Source organism: Enhydra lutris, unplaced genomic scaffold, assembly GCF_002288905.1.
Source record: "Enhydra lutris kenyoni isolate GAN:26980312 unplaced genomic scaffold, ASM228890v2 scaffoldscaffold64, whole genome shotgun sequence".
Taxonomy (NCBI): Eukaryota; Metazoa; Chordata; class Mammalia; order Carnivora; family Mustelidae; genus Enhydra; species Enhydra lutris.
In genome coordinates this window covers 7,856,329-7,883,045 of record NW_019154148.1, presented here as the reverse complement: position 1 = coordinate 7,883,045, position 26,717 = coordinate 7,856,329, and the positions used below count along the sequence as shown (strand labels likewise).

Genomic DNA, 26,717 nt, shown 5'->3' with positions numbered 1-26,717 from the left:
TGCTTCATTTCCCTCAATCTGTCCCCCAAGACCACTAGTCCTACCTAGCTGGGATTCCTTTTCCTTTCACCAGCCCTTTTAACCTGGTCCTGCTCATAAGCCCCAAATTTCCCAATATAGTCCAACCCTCAAACAACAGGAGTTTGCACTGAGCAAGTCCAAATATATATAGACTCTTTTTCAATAAATACAGTACTGTTAATATGTTTTTCTCTTCCCTTTAATTTTCCTAATAACATTTTCTTTCTCTAGCATGCTTTATTATAAGACACACAGTATAGAATACATATACCATACAAAATATGTGTTAATTGGCAGAATTGGTAAGGCTTCCAGCCAACACTAACTGTGGTTAGTAGTGAAGTTTTTGGAGGAGTCAAAAGTTATATGTGGAGTTCTCATTTGCCACCATGTGGCTGGAGCTAGAGTGTATTATGCGAAGCAAATAAGTCAGTCAGGGAAAGACAAATACCATATGATGTCACTCACATGTGGAATTTAAGAAACAAAACAGATGAACATAAGGGAATAAAGAAAAAAAAGAAAAAGAGGGGAGGCAAACCATGAGAGACTCTTGACTGTAGAGAACAAACAGGGTTGCTGGAGGGAGGTGGGTGGGGCTAGATGGGGGGGCATTAAGGGGAGCACCTGTTGTGATGAGCACTGGGTACTGCATGTAACTGATGAACCACTGAATTCCACTCCTGAAACCGGTATTACACAATATGTTAGCTAACTAGAATTTAAATAAAAACTTTAAAAAAAGGGTGCCTGGGTGGCTCAGCGGGTTAAAGCCTCTGCCTTCGGCTCAGGTCATGATCCCAGGGTCCTGGGATCGAGTCCCGCATCGGGCTCTCTGCTCAGCAGGGAGCCTGCTTCCTCCTCTCTCTCTCTCTGCCTGCCTCTCTGCCTACTTGTGATCTCTGTCTGTCAAAGAAATAAATAAAACCTTTAAAAAAAAAAAAAACTTAAAAAAAAAAGTTGTATGTGGATTTCTGACTGCTTGGAACAGGTGGGGTCAGAGCCCAAGCCTGTATGTTAGAGTAGGCAGAATGTTGGCTTCGAGCAGAATGGAGGCCAGCAACGAGGAAGTTGTGACCAGCTGTGGGGAAGGTCAGAGGCTGCCCTGAAAGCCCTTCACAAGCCAGAGCAAACCACACAGGCCCAAGACAGCAGCTGGCTGGACAGGAAACCCCTGACCAAGTTAGGAAGAGAAAGCTGAAACCCTACGTCCCTGCCCCAAGTAATGAATATCCTACCCCCTAGTTACAACTGTCAATAAAAGACAGCAACTCAAACCCCAGCGTGCAAAGTGCTTGCTCCCTCTCTCTCTCTCAAGGTCATCTGCTCTTCTATCTTGAGAGTATATTTTTTGCTTTAATAAACTTTCCTGTTGTGTCACTCATCTGCTGTGTTGTGGGCCGGTCCTTGAATTCTTTCTTGAGACAAGACCAAGAACTTTCAGCAACTCCTTCAAGGACAGGCTGGGTCGAAGCCGCTGGGCTTCCCCAGTTCACCCAGCAACACTGAAACCCTGTGTTGTTCAAGAGTCAGTTATACTAGAAATATCCCTGACCACGCTTGCTGATTCAGAAGTCTTCTTTCTTGGATCTTCCTAGAAAATCACCTGGACTCCTATGAGGGACTACTCTAGTTGATTGGTCCTCAGTTCCTTAAGGGTAAAGACCATACATTTTCTCTTTGAATTCCTAACGTTACAAAGAGAATTATCGGACTCCCTCAAGGTTCCACCCTTCACAGGGAAAAAAACAAACCTAGATCCCTCACAGAGCTCTGGTGTGGCTTTGGAACAGGACTGGAGAGGGACTTAGCTGCTAAGCTGGGAATTCCCAAGAAGACTGATCCCAAGCACCAGACAAACAGCTTCCTTCAAGAGTTACCCCACCAAGCCCTTGGGTGCCTCCGTGGGCTCAACCACGATGGCTTCAGTGTGTTCACGACCTCTGAACCAAGAAGGCAGATGAAGAAAGGAGTCTTGACTCACCTGAGCTTGGGCTGGGAGCAACCCTGTGGCCATTTCTCCCTCCCTGCTGCCCCTCCTAGAGAAGGCTCCTGAAATGGAAAAAGAAACTATGAGCAGTCTGTCTGTCCATCCTGTCTGTACTCCCACCCTCACGAGGCATGACTAAATTAGCTCCACACACTGAGCACCCTGCAGACGGAAGCCAGAGGGAACCTGAGAGCCCAGGTATCTCTGCGTTGGAGGGTCTGTAAGCATGGCCACCCAAACCCAGAGTGCGTGGCAAACATACTTCCAGTCCCGGGCCTGCTACCTTTCAGCCAGTGGTTTCTGAATAAAGGTAAATCAGACTAAGGAATTAGAACCATCTCATGGACATTAACAGAGTAAAGGGCAGTCAGGCCCGGCTCACAAAGATGTTCAATGAAAGAGAAGTAACATAAATACTCTGCACATCTGCACTTAAATATTTTGAGATGTATTACAATTTAATTACATTGTACCTAACATACTATATAATTAGATATAATGTATGACAACAAAATAAAATAATACGGTAATTATCATCATTCTTCACTAACATTTGTAGGAAATTGGTGTCCTTTTCCGGAAGAGCAAACCAAAAACTAGTCCTCTGTTCCCCTTGGAAATGGTGCTTCCTTTATGAAGAAAGAGTTATCAAATCTCCTCAATATAAACGAAAACATTACCCATCCTCTCCCTGCTCCAAAAAAACCCCACAAGGCTCAAAAGAAAGAGCATCATTGGCTAGAGATGAATTTAAATTTTGGAGAAAAGGGAAGTAACTCAGCAAAAGGACAAAATTAAACAAAAAAAGAATAGTCAAATCACTCTAGGATTCACTCTGAGAACAGGGCCACACAAGCTCAATACAGCAAGGATAGCAAAAACTAATACACATAAAATAAAGTTGAAACTGGAGGGGGGTGGGGGGAGACCAACGAACGCGATCAGCCAAAAACCGCCCCAGGGTGCACGAACCCTCCAACAGGGCAGAACTCCCAGCAATCTCAGTTCTGGGGCCACTGCTCCAGGAGCGTTGCCCGAGGCTGGCTCCCGCGGCTCAGGCAGTGACAGCTCCAATTTCCGGGGAAGGGGGGCCGCGGGAGCGGAAAGCTCCCGGGGCAACGCCCCCTTCCCGGGCCGCCTTCACCTGCGGAGGCCGCCGCAGCTCGGACTCCCGCGACTCGGACTCGGCTGGGACTCGCGCGGCGGCCGGCCCTCTGCCCTGGCCCCGCCGCAGGAGCTGCACACCCCGGGCCCGCTCTCACCGGCACCCTGTACCTGGGCCCGCCGCGACCGGGACGCCAACCGGCGCACCGCACCGGAGACAAGCAGGATACCTAGCCTGGGGACATTTTTCACCACCGCCGCCAGGCCGCCGGGCGCAACTGCGCCTGCGCACGAGACTTGGAAACGGGTGCCTCCGCTCAACGGCAGCGCTTTTCCTTACGAACTCTATTTCCCAGAGGTCATCGCGGGACGACGGCCTATGGTGCCCGAGATGGGCCAATAGCCCTAAGGCTGGAGAAAGCCGTCCTGCTGGGAGCCTCCAGAAGGCTGCCGCCGCGTCTTTTCCGCCTCTCTCACCGCCTGTCCCGTCGAGCGCGCTTTTCGGGAAAAGTGAGTACGTATTTAAAAATGTGCAAAATTAGCCGCTCGCTGCTGTTGTTCTCGGTGGGTGAGTGAACTGCGGCAGCAAGAATTCTTGGAATGCCAAGGTTCGTTCGGCTCGGGGTTAAATGCGCAGAAACCGCCAGGTCCTGTGCCCTGATCGGAGCTGGTCAGACTCGCGTCCCGAACTGCAGCCTCAGGAGCAGAGGGACTGGCAGGGTCCAGCTCGCTTTTCCGGTCAGCCTCGGGGTGCGGCCGCCCCTTGAGGGGCGTGGTGAGATGTGTTGCGGGGGTCTTTCCGCGAAGATTGCGGCGTTTTGTGGCGGCTTGTCGCCTCAGGCTGTGCTGCCTGGTTTGGTTCCTCGGGCTCCTTCGGCCAGACTAAGCTTGTGGTTTCTCTCCTTTGACGGGAGGGAACCCGTCTAGTCGGCGAGCCGCTGCTGTGTTCATTATTGGGGTCTTTTGTTCTCGGCTGCTTATTATTTTTATCTATTTTACACGTTTTTGAGTTTTTAAACAATTATGTCTGAGTGTCGTAACCTGTAGAAATGTATTTTTAACTGACATTCACATTGGGTTAAAAAAAAAAAAAAGCGCAAGCCCGTCATTTCCCTTTTTACGACCCTCTAATGAGGGTCCTCATTATGAGGGTCCTCTAATGAGGACCTTCTTCTGAGGGCGCCTGGGTGGCTCAGTAGGTTAAGCGTCTGCCTCCGGCTCAGATCATGATCCCACGTTCCTGGGATCGAGTCCCACATTGGGTTTTCCTCTCCTGCTACCCCTCCCCCTTCTCATTCCCCCTCTCTCTCTCTCTCAAATAAATAAATAAAATCTTCAAACAAATAGTAAAAATGACTCCTTTGAATTGTAAAGTTTGTCTTGTAGCATTGACTGTAATCCGCTCAGTGACTGGTGCTGTGGGGTGCTCCCTGAGGGTTGAATGATTTCTTTTTTAAAATAACCAGCAATGCAGTTTACAAAACAGAACTAAAACAAAAGGGCGCTTGAAGGTAGAAAACAAAGAGAGTAACTAAAATATGCCAGAAAAATATGAAAAAAAAAAAAAAACTGGGATCAAAAAAGTGTGATGTTAAAAAAAAATTGCAGAAAGGATGCAAGGCAAATAACAACTTATCGGGCGGGGGGGGGGTCTTAGGAATTGCATTTGGAGAGACGCAGGTGTTTGGGAAAAAACCCAAATAGTGCTCTGCCTTGGGGGCAGAGGAATTCCTAGGATTCCTAGGAAGGGAATTCAAAGAAGTCTTAGCTAAATTGTTTTTGCAAAATTATGTTTGGCTGAAATAGTCTAATTTCTGTCGAATTCACAGATTGCTGTCTGGGCTGCAGGAAGCATGATATTTTGGTTTGGCGTTGAGCTACAGTTAAAAGTAAGCGTTTTGCGAGGAAGTGGACGTGCATAGGCCCCACGTCCTTAATGGCCCCCTGGTTCCATTTTCAACATACTGTCCTGACAGGAGTGATTGTTTCAGGTTTTTCCTTTCATAGTTACAATAAGACAAAGATCACTTCAAAATAAAAATAATTAAATAGGACAAAATTATTTGTTTCATATTGATAAAAGGTAATCCATATCCCTAGCCATTAGGGAAATGCATTGAGGGGCGCCTGGGTGGCTCAGTGGGTTAAAGCCTCTGCCTTCGGCTCAGGTCATGATCCCGGGGTCCTGGGATGGAGCCGCACATCGGGCTCTCTGCTCAGCTGGGAGCCTGCTCCCCGCCTCTTCTCTGCCTGCCTCTCTGCCTACTTGTGATCTCTGTCTGTGAAATAAATAAATAAAATCTGAAACAACAACAACAAAAAACGGCATTGAAAGAGCAGTTCACAGCCATTAGTATGTCTGCCGTCAAAATGAAACAGGACAGGACAGTGCAGCAGATGAGTGCTGGTGAGGACATGGAGAAATTGGAATCCATTGCTGGCAAGACTGAAAAATGGTGCAGCTGTGGAAAATAGTATTTTCCTCAAAAAATTAAAAATAGGATTACTATGTGATCCAGCAGTTCCTCTTCTGGGTATATTCCCAAAGGAATTGAAAGTGATGACTTAAACTAGTATTTGTACAATGTTAATAACAGCAATATTTACAGTAGCTGAAAGACGGCAACAAGCCAGTGTCAATGGACAGATGAGTGGCTAAACATAATGTGGTGTGTGCGTACAATGGAAAATCATTCAGCCATATAAAGGAAAGAACGCATACTTGTTCGGACACATGCTCCAACGTGGACAGATCTTGAAGACAAGCCAGGTAAAATAAGGCAGACTCAAAGTGAACAAACACCGTGATTCCACTTATATGAGGTCGTTAGAATCGATTTATAAAACGTGGAAAAATGGTGGTTACCAGGCATTTGGGGAAGAGAGGAATGAGAATTTATTGTTTAATGGGTATAGAGTTTGAGTTTGGATGATGAAAAATTTCTGGAAATGGATGGTGGTGATGGTTGTACAACAATGTGAATGTACTTAGTACTCCTGAACTGTACACTTAAAAATGACTAAAATGGTAAATTTTGTGTTACGTGACTTTTACCGCAATAAAAATAATAGCAATACGAAATAAAGATGTAACAGTTATGAACTGTTATTGGCAAAACAACATAACATTGAGATTTACAAAGTATAAGTAAAGTGACACTGAGTACATGATGGCCTCCTTTTTTCTCTTAATATTCCTTAAAATGACAAAAACACATACATATTTAATTTTCAAAGGAATAGATCCCCTTCAGCTCTAGAAAATACCATCAGAACCCCAGGGATTGAGAGAAAATCTTGGAAGGCATGCAGCAGTATGCCCTGAGATCCAAAATCCATCTAGTAGAAAGATTCAGAAGCAGCAGCCAGGAAATGAAAAGGAGGAAAAATTACAAATAGATTACAGAACATAATGATGGGTTTGGGCCAGGAGAGACCTACAAAAAAATATATCCTGTATGAAATTTCAGAGCTCTTAAGGATAAACAGAAAATCCTAAGAGCTACAAGGATATAAAAATAAAATTTAGTTGTCTTAAATGATAAAGGCAGAGCCAGAAATTCTTGGGTGGGACTCTAGCTCCAGCAGAATGAGTAGTTCAGTGAGGTCGTCAGAAAACCAAGTTTCTTCCTTCCCTCCTCTCTGCTGCTCAGGAGTTCGGTGTGATGTGGACATGGACACAAAATCAAGGTTCTGTTGGGAAATAGGAAGGGGGGTTGAATGGATGTTGGGTAATCAAGCATGCCCACTCTTCTAGGCAAAGCAAAGAGGGTAAGGCTGATATCAGACTCAGCAGCAGCACTGGATTCTAGAAGATGGTGTGGAGTAATATCCTCAAATTCCTAAAGTAAAATGACTTAGAACTTGTAAATCTATAACCCTTTAATCTAGCATTCAATTGTAAGTGAAGTAAATGCATTTGGAAGATGAAAGTATTTGCATAGATTGTAATCCCTAAAATATTTCTGATGGAATTAGTGATAAATGTAGTCATTTTAAAAAAATCAAAGAGGGCACCTGGATGGCTCAAGTCAGTTGAGCTTCTGCCTCTTGATTTCACCTCAGGTCATGATCTCTGGGTTGTGAGACTGAGCCCCATGCTGGTCTCCACTCTGCATAGAGCCTGCTAGGGATTCTCTCTCTCCTCTCTGCCCCTCCTTCTTGCTTGCATATGCTCTCTCTCATTCTCTCTCTCAAAAACCAATCAATCAATCAATCAAAGTGTAACTTGTATGGATTATAGGAGAATGTAGTAAGTACATTAGTAAATTATCAGGGATCAAAATGATTCTTGGGGCATATTGTGAAGATTTAATAATAGGATTAAAAACACATGATAACAAAAGGGAATGGCAAAGAGGATATGATGACAGGCTAAGGTCCTTGTCTTTTTCAAGGGGATGACGCAGATACCATTTGACTTCAGATGTAAATTTTTTTAAATGTTTAAATATGTATATTATTTAATAGAGACCTGTAGGCAAACGGAAACATGGTATCTGACTTTGTAGCCAGTCACAGAGTAGTCTTAAACTATATTCTTTTAAGGCAACATTCTTTTTAAAATATAAATTATTTATTTTTGTAATGAGATCCTCACAAAGTTGCCTTTTCACTGTGTTTTGTTGATGTGAAATCACACTGTAGTACACAAAAGCTGGTCACCTGGGGAACAATAATTATATATTCAGCTTAACAGAAATGAAAGGACATTTGTCTCAAAACACAAGATTTTATCTGCTGCATAAGCTTTGGTCATGTCATCAGATTAGAGAAGTTTTGAAGTAACATTTTTAAATTCTTGATAAGATTGTTGTGTGGCCATAGGTCCCAATCAGGATAGTGGAGAGAGACCTGCAGCCCTCCTCTCCATGGAGGATTTCTTCCTTCTCCACACATCTAGCCTGTGTCCTGAGCCCCAGCATCAGCCTCTGTTCTGGCTTGGAATGTGGACCCAGGGCACTGGGCTGCGCAGGTAGGGAGGAAAGCAGGACTTGCACCAAGCTGCCTCGTTCCCCAGGGTATGAACACTCACCAGCACTGCCCGCACCTTCTGGCCCACCAGGCCATCAGTGTTTGGAGTCTTGGACCTAATACATCAGAAGGTAAAGCCAGCTCAGCTTGGAGTGCTTCGGGGAGAATAAAGATATCCACCAAAAGGAGGGCTTTTCTGCCGGGACCTAACACACCAGTGCTCTGGACCACAGACCTCTGTTCAGAGAGACACTGGCCAAGGATGGAATCACTACTTCAGCTGTTGGCAGCTTACCTTCCAGACTGTCGAGTATGCATTTTGCTGTCTGCATCTCGTGGAGTAGTGTCACTGCCTACTTATCCATCAGTATCAACAAGGAGACTTAGAACCAAAATTAGAGATCTGGCTTGACTGTATTTTATTTTCTAATAAGTATATGGGGGAACCTGTACTTCCATGATGTTGCCAAGGAGAGAGACTTACCAGGTCTCTGCAAAGCAACATATAGGATTTCATCAAAATGAAAAATTTCCACAGTCTTAGGAGCATGAAAAGACAAGACACAATCGGGGAAAACCACTTGAAGAGCATTTATCTGATAAAGGATTTATACCCAGAATATATAAAGAACTTTCAAAAAACTCCATTGTACTACACCAAACATCCTAATTTTTTAAATGGGCAAAAGATTTGCTCAGATACTTCACTAAAAAGATATATTAATCTCAGAAAATGTAGCACAACAGCATTAGTCATTAGGAAAATGCCAATTCAGACTATAGGGAGACACCACTACATACCTGTTGGGTCCATGGTCAAAGGAGCGAGACTGATATAAAGCGAAGGTCAAGCAAAGCTTTATTTCGCGCCAAGCATCCAGAATCAAACTGACCGGCCAGGGCTGTCTCTTGCAAAGAGGCGACCCCTCCCAGCCTCACAGACTGACGTTTATAGAGTAAAGGCCATGTGGTCGAGACTGGCCACACACAGGTGGCCGATTGAATTACAATTTACCCTATAGTAGTTATTTGAACTAGCCTATCACTCTGGTCAAAATTGGCGCCCAAAAGGCAGGACCCACAATCTTGGGTGGTTAGGGAGGTGCTTTTCTGATTGGATGTCTCCACCTGGCTTGGCTCATCCTTGTATTCTGGGCTCTGTTACCTCCCCCTGACCTGACACGTCCTGGTATATGGGCTCTGTTATCAGGGGCTGGTCAGTTATATTTTTCTGGTTTCCCAGACTTGTTTCTAAGTAAGTTCCTCTGGGGGTCAGGGTCAATCCAAGTTTACTGCATAAATAACAAAATGGCTCGCTCTGGCTAAGCAGGCCCTTACATATCTACTGTGCCGGAAGGGCCCACATCCCCTCAAATACATCCACAACTTAACCCCAAGAATGTGTGACTGTTACCTTATATGGCAGGAAGGACGATGCCCTTGTGAACAAGTTAAGGATCCTGAGATAGAGCAGTTATCCTGGCTTATCTAGGTGTGCTTGACATAATCACATTGGTCCTTAAAAAAGGCAAGCAGGGAGTCAGAACAGAGGTTATATGATGATAGAAGAAGGGGGACAGAAAGAAAGAATTGATGCCACACTGCTGCCTTTGAAGATGGAGGAAAGAGGCTGTCAGCCAAGGAACGTGGGTGTTATGCCCCAATAATGGGTCCGTGATTAAAGGAGTGAGACTGATACAAAGCGAAGGTCAAGCAAAGCTTTATTTCGCGCCAAGCATCAAGAATCAAACTGGCCCGCCAGGGCCGCGCCTCTTACAGAGAGGGCGACCCCGCTCTCCCTTACGGACTAGCTTTTAAGGGCAAAGGCCATGCGGTTGGGCCTGGCCACACACAGGTGGCCAATGAAATTGTAACACACAAAGAAAACTGCACAGTGTTGCTAGGTGACCAATTAATTACAATTTCACCTTGGTTAGGATTGGCGCCCAAAAGGCTCCCAAAGGGCGGGGCCCATACTCCTTGGTAGCTAGGGAGACAGTATGCATCCCCCCACTGATCGGATGTCTCCACCTGGCCTGACCCATCCTAGTATCTGTGTTTTGTTACCTGAGGCTGGTTTCTGGGACTTGTTTTTAAGTAAGTCCCCTGGGGGAAGGGGAGCAGGGACAGTTTAAGGGTTAAACAACAAGGTTATTGTTTAACCTCAATGGAAGCCTCTGGCTAAAATATAAAAATATAAAATAAGTCCTTATAGTGGACACCTTCCACAAGCTGGAAAAGGCAAAGAAAAAGCCCCAGGAGGAAGCAGCCATGCTTTCACATTGACTTGGGCTCAGTGAAATTGGTTCTGGACTTCTGGCTTCCAGAATTGCAAGAGAATAAATGCATGTTCTAAGCCCCTGAATTTGTGGCAGTGTGTTAGAGCAGCAATAAGAAACTAACATGCCTCTGGGGCGCCTGGGTGGCTCAGTGGGTTAAAGCCTCTGCCCTTTGGCTCAGGTCATGATCTCAGGGTCCTGGGATCATGCCCCGAATTGGGCTCTCTGCTCAGCAGGGAGTCTGCTTCCCCCCTCTATCTCTGCCTGCTTCTCTGCCTACTTGTGATTTCTGTCAAATAAATAAATAAAATCTTTTAAAAAAAAGAAAGAAAGAAAGAAAGCAACTAACACACCTCCTAAAATGATTTGATAATTTTTTATTAAATACAAATTTTTATTAAATACTAATAGATAATACAAAATGCTGATGAAAATGTGAAAAGAGCAGAACTCTCACACTTTGGAAAACATTTTGTCAGTTTCTTATAAAGTTAAACTGTAAGGGCCTATTCAGCCAGAGCGGCCCCACCCCGGTTGAACAGCCATTTTGTTGTAAAACTTAAATTGACCTTGCCCCCACCAGGGGATCTTATTTAAAAGCAAGTCCTGGAAACCAGTCCCAGGTAACAAAGTCCAAGTACAAGGGTGGGTCAGACCAGGTGGAGGTATTCAGTCAGTGGGGGCGCATACTGGCTCCTAGCTACCAAGGAGTATGGGCCCCCGCCCTTTGGGAGCCTTTTGGCGCCAATCCTAACCAAGGTGTGATAGGCTAAATCAAATGTCTACTAGGGTAAATTGTAATTCAATTGGTCACCTAGCAGGACTGTGCAGCTTTCTCTGTGTGTTACAATTTCATTGGCCACCTGTGTGTGGCCAGGCCCAACCACATGGCCTTTGCTCTATAAAAGTTAGTCTGGAAAGCAGGGAGGGGTCACCCTCTCTGTAAGAGGTGTGGCCCTGGCCGGCCAGTCTGATTCCTGATGCTTGGCGCAAAATAAAGCTTTGCTTGACCTTCGCTTTGTATCAGTCTCGCTCCTTTAATCACGGACCCATTATTGGGGTACCCAATTTGGGGGGACCCAACAAAACATGCACTTACCACGTGACCCAACAATTTCGCATCTAGGTATCTACTGAAGGGTAAATGAAAACATATGTCCACACAAAAACTTGTATGAAAATCTTTTTCTTAATATTTTATTTATTTGACCCAGAGAGAGAGTTAGAGGGAGCCTGACATATGACTCAATCCCCAAACCCTGGGATCATGACCTGAGCTGAAGGCAGATGCTCAACCAACTGAGCCACCCAGGTGCCCCTGTATGAAAATCTTTGCAGTGGCTTTACTCATAATAGCCAATGCCTAGAAACTGAAATATCTACCCACTGGTAAATAGATCAATAGATTTTGATACTTTCATGTAATAAAAGAAACAAATTTCTGGCATTTGTCAACACAGATTAATCTTAAAAGCATTATGCTAATGGTGAGTGCTATGAAGTGTATGAACCTGGCGATTCACAGACTTGTACCCCTGTGGCTAATAATACATTATAAGTTAATAAAAAATATAAAAAATTATTAAAAAATAAATAAAAGCATTATGCTAAGTCAGAGAAGCAGAACACAAAAGGTTACATAGTGTGTGCTCCTTTATATATAAGACACAAAAAAGAGACAAAGCCAGAAGGGACAGAAGTCAAATCAGTGGTTCCCTAATGCTGGGGAAAATGGGAAGGGATTGACTTCTAAAGCAGCACAAGAGAGAATTCAGGGTTGAAGAGGCTGTATTAACAAACCTTATTCTTGACTCACTTAGTACCCAAACCCAGACTTTTTTGTCTTGTCCACTTTTCACAAAATGCTGCAGAAAGGGGAAGGTTTGTAAAGGCAGAGAGGGGTAGAGAAAAGGAAATTGTTAACAGAGGATGAATGCATTGTTCCAGACCAGGTGGACCTCCTAACTGGTGCTGACTAGGTAATGTCAGGTTAACTGGTTAAAGGTTACATTCCTAGAGAGCTGAAACTATTCAGACTGGATATGAAGTCTTGGTTTGCTGACATGGGGTTTAGCACAAGTGACTCCATCCTGGCCCTGCTGTTTTCTTATTAACGCCACAAAGAAGGAAACTGAGTTATAACTCCCAACCCTTATATCAAGTATTTCCTAATTTAAAAAAATAATAAATGCTGCTACACAGCAAAGGAAACCATCAACATATGAAAAGGCAACTTACTGAATGGGAGAAAATATTTATCATGTATCTGATAAGGGATTAATATCCCAAACAGATAAATAACTCATATAACTTGGGACACCTGGGTGGCTCTGTTGGTTAAGCCTCTGCCTTCGGCTCAGGTCGTGATCCCAGGATCCTGGGATCGAGTCCCGTGTCAGTATCCTTGCTCAGCGGGGAGTCTGCTTCTCTCTCTACCTCTGCCTGCCACTCTGCCTGCTTGTGCTCTCTCTCTCTGACAAATAAATAAAATCTTTTAAAAAAATTTACCTAGGAAATCTTTGTCACTGAGGTTAAGTGGATAACTAAATATTGTTCCCATCATAATCCTAGTTATTATCTTAAAATGTTGTATGTCACAAAATAACCACATTTCCTTGTCAACTGCATGGTAATGACCTCTAATCAGATCTCTAACCATGGCATTTTCCCATCTTTGTCATTTACAGGATTATTATTTTACTCTGATGCTTTCGCAAAAGTGTTTCATCTTCAGAGAGATTCATAGAATGGACTTTGCTGGTAATTTTAAGATCATAAAACTGAACCGGGTAAGAATCACCAGAACTAATGGTCAAACTGACCTGCTCAAACTGACTTGCTAAATCCTGGACTAGAAAGCCAATTAAATCAGGAACTCAATGCAAAGAAAATGGAGCTCAGGACAGAAAGGGGATCTACCTATGGCCCTTGGAAATCACAAGAAAGACTGCAAACTCAAAAGGTTTATGGGATACCGCACCTGTTTCTGGTTATCTCTGAAGCCATCGGAAGCCTCCTTCAGTCCAACCACTGCCACCACATCTGTTAAACAATAAAAATGCAACCAAGTAAGTTTGAAGGTCTAATTGGTCTTACTAATTCATGATTCAGGCAGCCTCCAATCTAACAAATACAGAGTATCTTATTTGGAAGTAATCTAGATATTTAATGATTTCATCACTTAATATAACTTAGCAAAACTTCAAGGTTTTAGACGACCGAAATTTTCAGAGAAACTAAAAAGTTCTCCTAAAACCTGTCAGGCTGCTTACATCTATCTATTTATTTATTTATTTATTTGTTTATTTATTTAAAAGATTTTACTTATTTATTTGACAGAGATCACAAGTAGGCAGAGAAAGGAGAAGGAAGCAGGCTCCCTGACGAGCAGAGTCCCGATGCGGGACTCGATCCCAGGACTCTGGGATCATGACCTGAGCTGAAGACAGAGACTTAACCCACTGAACCACCCAGGCACCCCGCTTACATCTATTTAGATCGCTTGTTTTCAACAATTGTGTTTGGAGCACCTACATAAACCTCATTAAACATTAGACAAGGTTAGCCATTACCCCCAAGCTATTTTTCTGGCTAACATATCTTGTAAGCAATAGCGTTAACTTACTTGGTTAGTGAACTCAGGTGGAATACGAGTTTTATGGTGGATGTTGAGTGAATAAACCAACAAACTTAAACTGGCTTTAATGCCACATCTTTTTCCCAGATCACATGAACCTGAAATTCCCTTGGGTTAGTCTCTATTATATTTTTGAGAATTTTTATGAACTTGATAGAGTGAAGAAGAAGATATAAGTCTGACATTTAACTAACTTTAGTAATACCGTCTGGAGCTAGAAAATACTACACGTCCACAACTCACATACAGAGACACACATAAACATGCAGATGGAATAAAGAGAGTTTATAGCTTCCGTTTTAGTTCGAAAAGAATTGGATCTCCATTTTTCTGGCAGATGGAGTAAGTTAAAGCCACCTGCTCGGATGGCTAAAGCTGTTTCAAATGAGTTTTCCCCCATTTATTTTTCTTGTGGTAAGCATGACCTTCCCGAAATTTGTGCTTCAACCTTTGCCTCCCAAAGGCATGGGAGAGAACACAAGTTACAAACCTTTTAAGAGAAATCGGGGAGGTTTGGGGATAGGTAAAAAGGAACAGGTGAACTTTGAACTCCCTCAAGAGCTTTGCAAGGATGTGTGAGATAAAGACAGTTGCTTTCCTCTCCCCAAAGAATGACCTAATTGAAAGGGTCCATAGACAAAAGGACGAGACTGATACAAAGCGAAGGTCAAGCAAAGCTTTATTTCACACCAAGCGTCGAGAATCAAACTGACCGGCCAGGGCCATCTCTTGCAAAGAGGCAACCCCTCCCAGCCTCAAAGACTAACTTTTATAGAGTAAAGGCCATGTGGTTGAGCCTGGCCACACACAGGTGGCCAATTGAATTACATTCTACCCCATGATAGTCATCTAATTCAGCCTATGACCTTGGCTAGAATTGGCGCCTTTGTCTGGTGCCCAAAAGGCGGGGGCTCACACTCCCTGGCGGGTAATACATGCGCTTTTACTTGATTGGACGTCTCCATCTGGCCTGACACGTCCTTGGCGGGTAGGGAGGTAATACGTGCACTTTCCCTTGATTGGACGTTTCCTTCTGGCCGGACACGTCCTTGAATCCGGGCTCCGTTATCGGGGGCTATTTGGCCGTATTTCACCAATTCTGTTTCTAAGCGCTTTCCTCTTGGGGGAAGGGGCAGGTTCAATCTAAGTTTACTGCATAAACAACAAAATGGCTCACTCTGGCTAAGTAGGCCCTTACATTCCCCCCTTTTCTTTGGAGTTTAGTCAAATCCTTGACTTTTTAGCCAGTTCTATGTTTTTCTGTTGTAAGGGGTTATAAGTCATCTAAACAGGGGTTAATGGGTGCCAATTGGCATAAGGTTACATTAAATTGCACAGTCGACTGGTGAGTTAGCCATTCACCGCTTTGTATAACCTTTTCCACTTCTCCTAATTCCGTTTGTTTAATTTCCCACCTATACTTTTCTGTCTTATGAGGTGACTTAGAAGCTCTTACAAAAACAGGTAACAATAGGAGCAACAATGAACTCATAGTCTTTTGAGTCTTAGCTTTAGTCCACGATCTGCAGGGTCCATTGGCAGCAGCTTCCATCTCTGGGGGGCATCCTCGTCCTTGGCTCGTTTGATGTGATCCGCATGAATCCAGGCCCAGATGCCTTCTACTTTCATTGCCGTGGGGATGGTCAGGATGACAGTAAAGGTCCCTTCCAGCGAGGCTCCAAGTTTCCCACTTGGTGGTGACATATTCAAACCAAGTCCCCGGGTTGGTAAGGATGTGGTTCCAGTTCTGTCTCTGTCTCAGTGTGGGCAGTTCGGATCCCTGTGTGGGCTAGACAGGCTGTAATGCCTGCAGTGATTGAAGTACAGACTGACCAGTCACTTTTGCTAGGGCAACCTCTTGTAGCCGAGGGCAGAGCGGGTGGGGGTGTTTCCCAAACTTTATTTCAAATGGGGTCACCTTGTTTAAATAGGGTGTACATCATGCCGTGAGGAGGGCAAAAGGAAGGAGAGCCACCCATCCACCACCAGTCTCCAGAATTAGCTTTGTCAAGGTCTCTTTAAGAGTCCAGTTTATTCTCTCTACTTGCCCATAACTCTGGGGCCAGTAGGCACAATGTAGTTTCCAATTAGTGCCTATAGGTTTGGCCAATACCTGTGGGACTGAACTCACAGATGCAGGGTCATTGTCTGACCTGATCGCAAGGGGTAACCCAAACCTCTATCTCTTTTCCCTCTTTTTATTTTAGTTCTTTTTGCATTTACCACCTGACATTGAGCACATCTATCAACCATATCCTGAATCATACGCCATGATTTAGAAACCTGAAACTGCTTGCCCATAAGCTCCTTAAGCTTGCGTTTCCCCAAATGAGTGCCCTGATGTATTTGGCTAATTTCTTCCTAGTCTTAGCCCAGTCCCCTTCATAGTCTAGTTTAACCCATTTTTATAAATATTTTAAATCTTCCTCTGAAGTTGGCCTCAAGTTTTCTAGCTTAGGTAAACAAATATTTAAAGACAACCAAATCTAGAATATAATATCCATAAAGGCGTGTTATTAAAACACAATTTTTCTCTCTAAAATAACCCTCATTTCCAGAGATAGCCAAATTAGGACTAATTTACTTGAAAAACAAGTCCAGTTTTAACAGACTTGGTCTAATTATTTACATAAGCTCAGCAAGAACAGTGAGTGTGATCAGATAGACCTTTTAGAATCTGCTTTGCTGGAACTTCTTATAAGGAATCTCTAGGTTGAACTTTTAGTAACCTCTCCAGGCCAGAAGCCAAGCCACATACTTGCCATCAGACATGCCTGTAAAACCTGTCAACTTGGGCGAATTCCTCTTCCTGAGGCTCTGTACCTACCAAGGAGTGACATTCTTTACTCACCTGGTGAGGCTGCTGGGAACTCTGTAAGCAAGGTAATCAGGCCAACAGTTCCAAAGGGCTTTACGGCTCCAGGTTTCATAAAGTCAACCTTAGTTCCTTTAAACTGTTTGGTCATATCTGAGTCTTTTCAAATATGATATCCCAGTCAAAGCCTTGGTAAAATAACCAGTTTCCAATAGTGTCCTTACAAGGAAAACAGATTCTTATTGAACTTATGCAAATGACTGATTGCCATGGAAGAAAGAATACTTACTGAGACCTTCTGATTTTCAGAGGGTTCAGATAGAGAGAAAAGTTGAGTGCCTTGATTTGTTTACAAATCAATACTTTTACCTCTCTGTAAGTTACAGATAACTTAAGAAAAAGTATCCCTCGTCTGGAAGAGCAAACATTAGAGAACCAGCAATGTTTAAAATAAGACAAAACATTAAGAGACACGATACTATAATCTTTTAGTTCATTTAGTCCCATATTACTTTCCATGTTGCTAATTCTGGTTTAGTTCGAATGCAGCTTTTATTTCTGGAAATCCTTACCTGTTTCCGTTCCAGGATTTTAATATATCAGAGACCTGTATTTGTCCTGAAAGTCTCCCATATGAAGTTCCTTTAAGGCAGAATTTATCTTACAAGGGAATTAAAACAATTACAAATGACAAAAACTCAGAATAGATATGGTTAAATTACCAGGTGATGACCTTATCAAAACATTAAAACTTTAGGAAATGCATAGAATCTCTAGAATAGTTACAGCATTTACCCAAATGTAACCCAAGGTTTATCATTGGTTTAAATCTTGTCAACAATTGCTAAAACCTTAGAAAGTTTTAAAACATATGCTTAAATATAATTAGGGATGTTAAACACCTGATAAAACAAAACAGGAACTGAATTTTCTGGGCAGGCAAAGAGAAAACCATTTACACTTTTTAACAGATCAATTAACCTAAGAAAACTTTGCCCTTTTAAACAGAGAGAAAACCAGCTTTTCTATACCAGTGTCTTTCCCTTTTTTATTTTTAAGTGTGCAGTCTTAAGATATGAGTTTTCTGGGTTTCCCTCCCATTGTGAATGACATTGCAAACAAAGGGAGGGGGATCTTTCAGATGCTGTCCTGCTCCCGTCCCTCGCGGGAACTTAGGAGCGTCTTAGCTAAGGTCTGTCCATATAAACCCCCGACCAGGCTACTCTGTGGAGTAGATGACGCTCGGCGAGACTCAGGGTGCAGCCCACTCAGACTCTGTAGTGGAAGCGGTGGAGCCATACAGACACATTCACACAGTCAGGCACTCTTCAGATTCAAACAGGTTGGACACCCTCCCCTTTTTGGGTATCCCTGGCTAATGGGAGGTGATCAGTCTCCCCTTTCACTCTTTACAAATAAGAGTGAGTTTCTATGGTTACAGGCAATGGAGGATGGTAACAGGGTGTTTTCACAGTCCCTCAAGGTTGGGCTGCTTTCTTAATCTCTCAAGGCCAAATGGCCCTTTCACTTGGAAGTATAATCTATGTGGAGGCATGTCAGGAGAGTGCTAAATCACCTTGGAGGCTGTATTTCTTTCTTTTTTAGTCTGTCCTGACCATACCTAAAATTTCTTTTCTGAAGATTTCCTTTCATAAACCTTCTACAACTTTTCTTTGTATTCAGGTTTTGTCCCGAGCCATTTCCTTTCAAACCACCATCTCATTTAGGACAAAATTACCTTTTTTTTTTTAAGATTTTATTTATTTATTTGACAGAGAGAGATCACAAGTAGGCAGAGAGGCAGGCAGAGAGGGAGGAGGAAACAGGCTCCCCGCTGAGCAGAGAGCCCGATTTGGGGCTCGATCCCAGGACCCTGGGATCATGACCCGAGCCGAAGGCAGAGGCTTTAAACCACTGAGCCAACCAGGTGCCCCAAAATTACCTTAACTTTTAACAAAATATACTCCCATTTTTAAAATCTTACTTACATATCTTATACTTTTCCACAGAGTTGCTTCCTTTATTTTCATCAGTCTTAGTTACACTTAGCAGAATTTTGTACTCTTAGAAACACCTTAATCAGTTATTGACCGATTGTGAACTGTTACAACAGAATTCTTCAGATGGCAAATTTATGAATCAGTTAAGCACAAAACACGTTTACCAACAGATTTCAAAAGCACAAACCTAGTTCCAGCAACCAGCGCTCTAGCATTTTGTCCTGTTTGGTTAAGACCTAGATGTCCATAATTTAATTCCATTTGTCATCCAAGCAAAACTTTAAACTTTCAGGTTACCAAAGACTTTGAAAGCTATCTCAGCAATTACCCATTAAAACTTTGAGACAGACAATTAACCATCAGTTTAGTCATTTCTTTGCTAATAGATTTCAACAGATTTTAACAGAAATAACGAGAGCTTATCTGATCTTAAGTAAACTCTGAAGTTTCACATTTACTGCTGATAACTTAAAAGACATGTCTATCTTAATTAAACCAACAAATTTAACTTAGATCAAATGCTGATTTACGTTCCACCTGGACCCACTCCACTTTGAATGTTTACCTGAGACATGGGTGGGAGGATCTGGAGTGGGGGGGTGTTAGGTCCAGGGGCTGCTCTTCCTGCTCCTTGACAGTGAAGAGAGAAGGAGCCGCGGTGCATGATCTAGTCGTGCAGGCTGCATGTACATTGGTGCAGAAACACGAGAAGGGGGAGACAGAAGAAACAAAGTACCGCCAGGAGGCAGAGAAAGGATTCCCAGTTTTAGAGCTTATCAACTCCAACAGAGGAGCAGACACCATGCTTTCCCCCTCAGCAAGGGGAAGGGGGCTAGGCAGTCCACATCGGGCCAGAGAGAGCAAGGAACTTTCCTGAAACAAAGGAAGTTTCGGCAGCTGCTTGGGAATATTCCTTAAATTCTCTGTCTCGAGTTAGATCAACCCCAGTTGGCCCCAGTTATAGCCATTAACACACGAAATGAGTTTGGGAGAAGCCCCACATCTATGAGGAGGAGCGGAGAGATGAAAATCAGAGTCCCCTCACTCTGCTTGCCCCATTCCTTCAAACACAACAAACAACAGACAACAAAAAGACAAGACAAAGACAACCGCAAACCCAGCGGCCCTCATCCAGAGCCTGCCTGCCGCGGGTGGGGGTTTTCCGGCCCCTACAGGGGTTACCCGGCCCCCTACAACCAGACCCAGCAGCCTTTAACCTGCCGCTGTAGGGAATTTTCTCAGTTTCCTATGAGCATCCGTTGACCCAGCGGGGAATTTTCTCGGTTCCCTACGTGCATCCATAAACACAACGGTTGCAGTCCCCTCGACACGCTCGTTGGTGGGGATTTTCCCGGTCCCCTGGGTGCACTCGCTGGTGGGGATTTTCTCGGTCCCCTAGATGCACCCAATGTTGGGAATTTTCTCGGTCCCCTGATTGCCTGGGAGGGCCCGTACCCCCTGGCAATCCCCCCCGCCGAGGGATGAGGTGTCCCTGCATCCACTCCAGCCCTGGGAGCTATGCTGCGTCCAGCTTCTCCCCGGTGGGCTTTATTACCCTGGAGCTCTGCAGACAGACAGACAGACAAACAGATAGGATCTCAAGGGGTCTTGAGATCTTACCTCCGGAGGTTTTCTGATGCTGGCTCAGTCCTCGCCGTTTTATCCCGGGACAAGCCCCCACTGAAAGGGTCCATAGACAAAAGGACGAGACTGATAGAAAGCGAAGGTCAAGCAAAGCTTTATTTTGTGCCAAGCATTGAGAATCAAACTGACCGGCCAGGGCCATCTCTTGCAAAGAGGCGACCCCTCCCAGCCTCACAGACTAACTTTTATAGAGTAAAGGCCATGTGGTCGAGCCTGGCCACACACAGGTGGCCGATTGAATTACATTCTACCCCATGATAGTCATCTAATTCAGCCTATGACCTTGGCTAGAATTGGCGCCTTTGTCTGGTGCCCAAAAGGCGGGAGCTCACACTCCCTGGCGGGTAATACATGCGCTTTTACTTGATTGGACGTTTCCATCTGGCTGGACACGTCCTTGAATCTGGGCTCCGTTATCGGGGGCTATTTGGCCGTATTTCACCAATTCTGTTTCTAAGTGCTTTCCTCTTGGGGAAAGGGGCAGGTTCAAAGTTTACTGCATAAACAACAAAATGGCTCACTCTGGCTAAGTAGGCCCTTACACTAATGACGTCTGAAGCTGAATCACCCACCCAGCATTGTCTTCTATTTGCTTGGGGCATGGGACGGCCTAAAAAATTTTCTCTTAGGCTCTGAATGTCAGCTTTTAGTTTGGCCAAACTTCTGATTATAGAGTTATAAAATCCTTTTAAATACCTTGCCAGGGGCGCCTGGGTGGCTCAGTGGTTAAAGCCTCTGCCTTCGGCTCAGGTCGTGGTCTCAGGGTCCTGCGATCGAGTCCCGCATCGGGCTCTCTGCTCAGCAGGGAGCCTGCCTCCTCCTCCTCTCTCTCTCTGCCTGCCTCTCTGCCTACTTGTGATCTGTCTGTCAAATAAAAAAAAAAAAATCTTTAAATACCTTGCCAGGTTTCATCGTGGCCAAACTGTAAATGTTTCAGGCAGCATTAAACAGCCCCATGGCCCTGGGAGGGAGGGTGCAAGGGATATCATCAAAATCGATAACCAGTGCCCTGGATTTGGAAAGGTAAAGGACAATATGAAATATGATTTGTCTCTCCCTGACAGAGATCCATGCAGGAGAGGGGATTCTGGTCCAAAGTCTCATTCTAGCTCACTTCCGCCAGTTTCCCCAGAACCCCATCTGCAGGCTCCAAATAGGCTTTAAAGACGACGATGCAACTCTGCTATTTACCAGAAGTTGGCAAGGTATTTCATTAATGTTAATTTTATTTTTCCTGGGCTCAGAAAATCTCCGGGTCCTATCAGCTCTGAGAGGGACCCGCACAGGGGCCCTCCTTTGGGGATAGAGGTGAGGATGTCCATTAGGCCACTAACGGGGTGGACTTTTGTTTACAGTCTCATAGAGGCAGTTCAGACCAAGAATTAGAAGAGCTGAGTATTCAAAGAAAGGAGGATGGAGGGGAGCAGGAGGAGGATGTCAGGCTTCCGGTCTTTTGTTTTAGGTACCTCTTAAGTCGTCAGTTTTCCTTAGCCTTTTGTAACAAATCTGCCAGTGAATCTGCTGAGGAATTTCGAAGCCCTGTGGAGGCTTCTGCATGCCAATTAAAATAGTTATCCCATTCTGGTCTGTTGATTTGGGAACGCTTGCTTTCAAGTGCATCTCCTCATTGATCTTCTCTGATTGGAACACGCCTCGGAACAGCTGTTGTAATCTTCCCTGAGGGCTGGCAGCAGCTTGGTGGGACCCTTAGCCACAAACTGAGTTCACCCCACATTTCTGTGGGGTGCAACCCGCATTTCTGTCCAGCCACATTTTGGGGGGTCCCCCACTCTGACAGTTACCAAGCCAAGTTCTTGGAACACAAAATTCTAGGCTTTCTTTAATCAGATTGTGGCCATTTCCACAGATCTTTAGAGCTTCTGGGAGCATAGTTCTTAAGCAGGTGTGGTGGAAGGGGGCATCCGGAACTCTAGAATTTTAAGGATCCCATTTCTCTGACTAAGCCTTTGGGTCTCTTGAAGCCAAACTGATCCCTCAGAGGGACGTGCCATGGGCTCAGAGATTGCATGGTATTTTACATTGTACCTCATTGCATGGAAATTTTCTTGAGGTCGGTGGGTGACCTAGTATTACTCTAACCGATCGCTGTTGCCCCCGTAGCCAGAATTAAAGGACCCAGGAACCAAGGGGTAGAAATAGAGGCCCCACTCATTATTACTCCTAAAGCCCCACCAGCAAAATGTTCACTTCTGGTTCCCATAACCTCATGTTCTGCTGGCCCAGTGGTCTTGAGTTCCAGGGGGCAGAATGCTTCCACCTGGAGACACAGCAGTAATTACCCCGAGGTAGGTTCACATGGCCACTTTGGACTCCTCCTGCCTCCGAATCGACAGGTGAAGAAGGGAGTTACCGTGCTGGCCTAGGTGGCTGATCTGGAGTACCACTGAGGGGAAAGTAGACAGCCACTCCACGGTGGACACAGGGGACCCCTTCAGATGTCTGTCGTATCACCAAGTCCTGTGATTAAGGTAAATGGAAGAGTACAACTGTTCAGTCCCACCAGGACCAGTGATGGCTTACAGTATTTATGTTACAGGATGTCAAGGAGAAGCATAAACATCACTCAAAAAACATCCCCTCCTCCTCTGGGGAAGGGGTTAGTGAGGTTTTGGTTGTATACAGGATAGCAGTATCACGTGAAGTATGACCTTATTACCTTCATATAGAGCTTAAGTATGGCTTAAGGAGATGGTTGTGGGTGCCAAGTAGATAAGGGGTGACCTGGTGATGTTTAATTGATGTCAACTTAACAAGGGCCCAGGGTGCCCAAACATCTGACCAGATGTAATTCTGGGTGTGTCTGTGTAAGTGTTTCCAGGGGAGATTCACATTTGAGTTGGTAGGCTGAATAAAGCAGATTGCTATCCTTAACGTAAGCGGTCTTCATCCAATCAACGGAAGGCCTAGACAGGACAAAAAAGCCTACCCTCCCCTCTTTGAGCTGGGATACTGGTCTTCTTCTGCATTTGGACTCGAACTGAAACATCTGCTCTTTCTGGATCTCAGGTCTCCCGGTCTTCTGTCCAGAACATACACCATGGGCTCTCCTGGTTCTGAGGCCTCAGACTGAAACTCCATGTGGGTCTGTCTGTCTATCTATCTTCTGTTTCTCTGGGGGATGCTGAATACAGTAGTTAACCACATCTGCAAATGATGAGAGTGTTTATCTTTAATTCAGTCATGCTTATTTTTTTTCTTGCACTGATGAGTGCCCCCGAAGAGGGACTGATAATTGGAATGGTTTCTCGTTCTGAGTTTAAAGGAAATAAATACCTGAGATGACTTCATCACCGAGTATATTTCCTGTAGGCTTTTGATAGCTAACTTCATGAGGCTAAAGAAGATTCCCGAGATTACTAAGTTTTTAAAATCGTGAATGAATATTAGATGTTATCAAATACTTTCTCTGCATCCATTTAGATAATCATTTTTTGCCTCCTCTAATCTGTTAATGCAGTGAATTACGTTAATAAATTTTAAGTCATTAATCTGTTTTCTGGGACAAACCAGACTTGCTTATGAGGTTTTTAAGAATTTCGGGTTAGCAAATGTTTTGACTAGGATTTTGGTCTCTACACTCCTTTGTTTGGCTGAAGATCTTTTTTCTTGTTCTAGCTGTGTTTAGGCTTCATAAAATGAACGATAAAATATTTTCTTTGTTTCTACTCTGAAAATTTTTTTTGTGAAGAAGTGTGTTGTACTGCGATAATGCTTCTATATTTGGGATTAGTGCAGTGTTACGTGGAAGCTTTCTTGGTTCGTATGAGATTTTTCCCCAGAACATTTTTTATACTTCAGACAAGAGGATCTGAATGCAGGCAGCCCGCACAGCTGAGAGCAGTCCAACTGGGGACAACAGAACTGCTCCTGACACCGCTGTCTCTCGCAGCTCAGCGTGGCTTCCTGCTTTCAATCTGAAACACTTCTGTGTGGTCTTCCTAACTCTGTGACAACAAACTCTCCATCACATTCCTCTTCCAAAGTCCTTTCACCATTGTTTTTTTTTTTTTTTAAGATTTTTAATTTATTTGACAGAATGAGATCACAAGTAGGCAGAGAGAGAGAGAGAGAGGAGGAAGCAGGCTCCCTGCCGAGCAGAGAGCCCGATGCGGGACTCGATCCCAGGACCTTGAGATCGTGACCCGAGCTGAAGGCAGAGGCTTAACCCACTGAGCCACCCAGGCGCCCCTCCTTTCACCATTGTTAAGTGAAGCACCCTCTCTCTCTGTCTCATGTATATGTACTTATGTATCTAATATCTTATAACATCTTTTTAACTATGCAGTTAGTTTTTATTAGGATTGTGGTTTTGGGGGCACATGGGTGGCTCAGTCAGTTAAGCGTCTGCCTTCAGCTCAGGTCACGATCTCTGGGTCCTGGGATCAAGCTGTGCATCGGGCTCCCTGGTCTGTTTCTTTCTTTCTCTCTGCCACTCCACGCCGCTCATTCTCTCTCTCAAATGAATAAATACTTTTTTTAAAAAGGACGCCTGGTGGCTCAGTTGGTTAAGCGTCTGCCTTCTTGGGTCGTGATCCCAGGGTCCTGGGATCAAGGCCCACATTGGGCGCCTTGCTCAGTGGGAGCCTGCTTCTCCCTCTGCCTGTCTCTCCCCCTGCTGTGCTCTCTCTCTCTCTCTGACAAATAAAATCTTAAAAAAAAAAGGGGGGGGGTGGTTTTTGTTAGTGTTCTGGTTCTAAACCTGTTTATGGTCTGAATGGTCTATTCTAATCCCATTCTTCCCACAATATCTCCAGTTATCTTTTGTAAGCATTTTTATGTGACACAAAAATTTTCAGGACTACATACGCTCTGCTCCTGCAGAAACACCTGGACACATTCCTTGATTCATTTGTGCCACCTGACTATATCCAGAGTCACCGATGGCTTTTCCCTCTGCCTGGGAGATGGCAACATTGCTCCATCACACCCTTCATTCAGGTTCAGGGCTCTGCCTACATATGACCTACCACAGAGGATATCTGTGCATCCAACTGGATGTCCACGTGCAAAGGGATGCACTTGGACCCCTACTCATACATCATATACAAAAATTCACTCCACATGGATCAAAGTCCAAAACGTGAGAACTAAAACGATCAAAATCTTACAATAGAACCTAGGTGTAAATCTTCCTGTTTCAAATGGGGCAATGGATTCTTAGACAGGACACCAAAAACATGAGCAATAAAACATAGATATTATTTGGGTTTTATCAAGATTGAAAACTTTTGTGTACCAAAGGACCCTGTCAAGAAAGTGAAAGACAACCTAGTGAATGGAACAAAATATTTGCAAATCATATCTCTAATAAGGGTGTGGTATCCAGAATATATCAAGAACTCTTACGACTCTTACAACCACAAAAAGATTGAAAAAACCTAATACAGAAGGGCCAAAGTATTTAAATAGCCATTTCTCTAAAGAAGCTCAACAAACAAAAAGCCCATGAAAAGTTGCTAAGGGAAATGCAAATGAAAATCACAGTATCACTTCACATGCACTAGGAAAATATAAAAAATATGGAAAATAACAATTGTTGGTGAAGATGTGGAGAAGTGGAAATCCCTATGCATCGTGGGTAGGAATGTGAAATGGCTCAGCCACTGCGGAAAACATTTTTATAATTCCTTAAAAAGTTAAACATGGAATTATATGATCCAACACTTCTACTCTTAGGTATATGCCCCAGAAAATTGAAAACATATTGTATTAGACAGGGTCTTCACAAAAACCAGAAATCGGGGTGGGAGGGTGGTGTTTGGAGAGAGACTGAGTAAGATTTACTTTAAGGAATGGCTCACACAGTTACACAGACTGGCAGGTCCAAAATCTGTAGAGTCGGTCAGGAGACTCAAGGTGAAGTGTGAAAGTCATCTGCTGTAGAATTCCCTCTTGCTTGGGTGAGACCAGCCTTTTATTCTATTCAAGCCTTTAGTTGATGGAATCAAGGCCACCCACGTTATTGAGGAGAATGTGCTTTACTGAAAGTCCACCAGTTTGAATCTCATCCAGAAAATACCCTTACAGAAACATCCAAAACAATGTTTGACCAGCCATGTGACATATAAAATTAACCATCACAATTCCACCCCTTGTCAACACCCATTTGGGTTTCCTTAAACCATACTTACTCTTCAAATGAAGGTAATAACAAGATCATACTTCCACCTAACATGACAACTAACTGGAGTATGACCAAAAATGTGCTAATCTCTCCCCCAGGAGAGGAGGT

General features: G+C 44.0%; 1 protein-coding gene and 1 long non-coding RNA gene across 3 annotated transcripts in view; one reads left to right on the top strand and one right to left on the bottom strand.

Annotated features, from left to right (window-relative positions):
• The window catches only part of LOC111158900 (zinc finger protein 879), a 166,379-nt gene that overhangs the window by 32,798 nt on the left and 106,864 nt on the right, over positions 1 to 26,717 (bottom strand). The window contains exon 1 of one of the 2 annotated variants that reach the window (XM_022521220.1): positions 2,006 to 2,040. The exons of the other annotated variant lie outside the window; for it this stretch is intronic. Coding sequence (XP_022376928.1) covers positions 2,006 to 2,038 — 33 coding nt within the window. The 5' untranslated portion in view covers positions 2,039 to 2,040. Of the gene's footprint in view, positions 1 to 2,005; positions 2,041 to 26,717 lie in introns of those variants that run through there. 2 annotated transcript variants of the gene reach the window in all.
• LOC111158902 lies at positions 3,437 to 13,440 on the top strand. The gene is made up of 2 exons (XR_002641388.1): positions 3,437 to 3,625; positions 13,056 to 13,440. It is a non-coding gene; the product is annotated as an uncharacterized LOC111158902 (long non-coding RNA).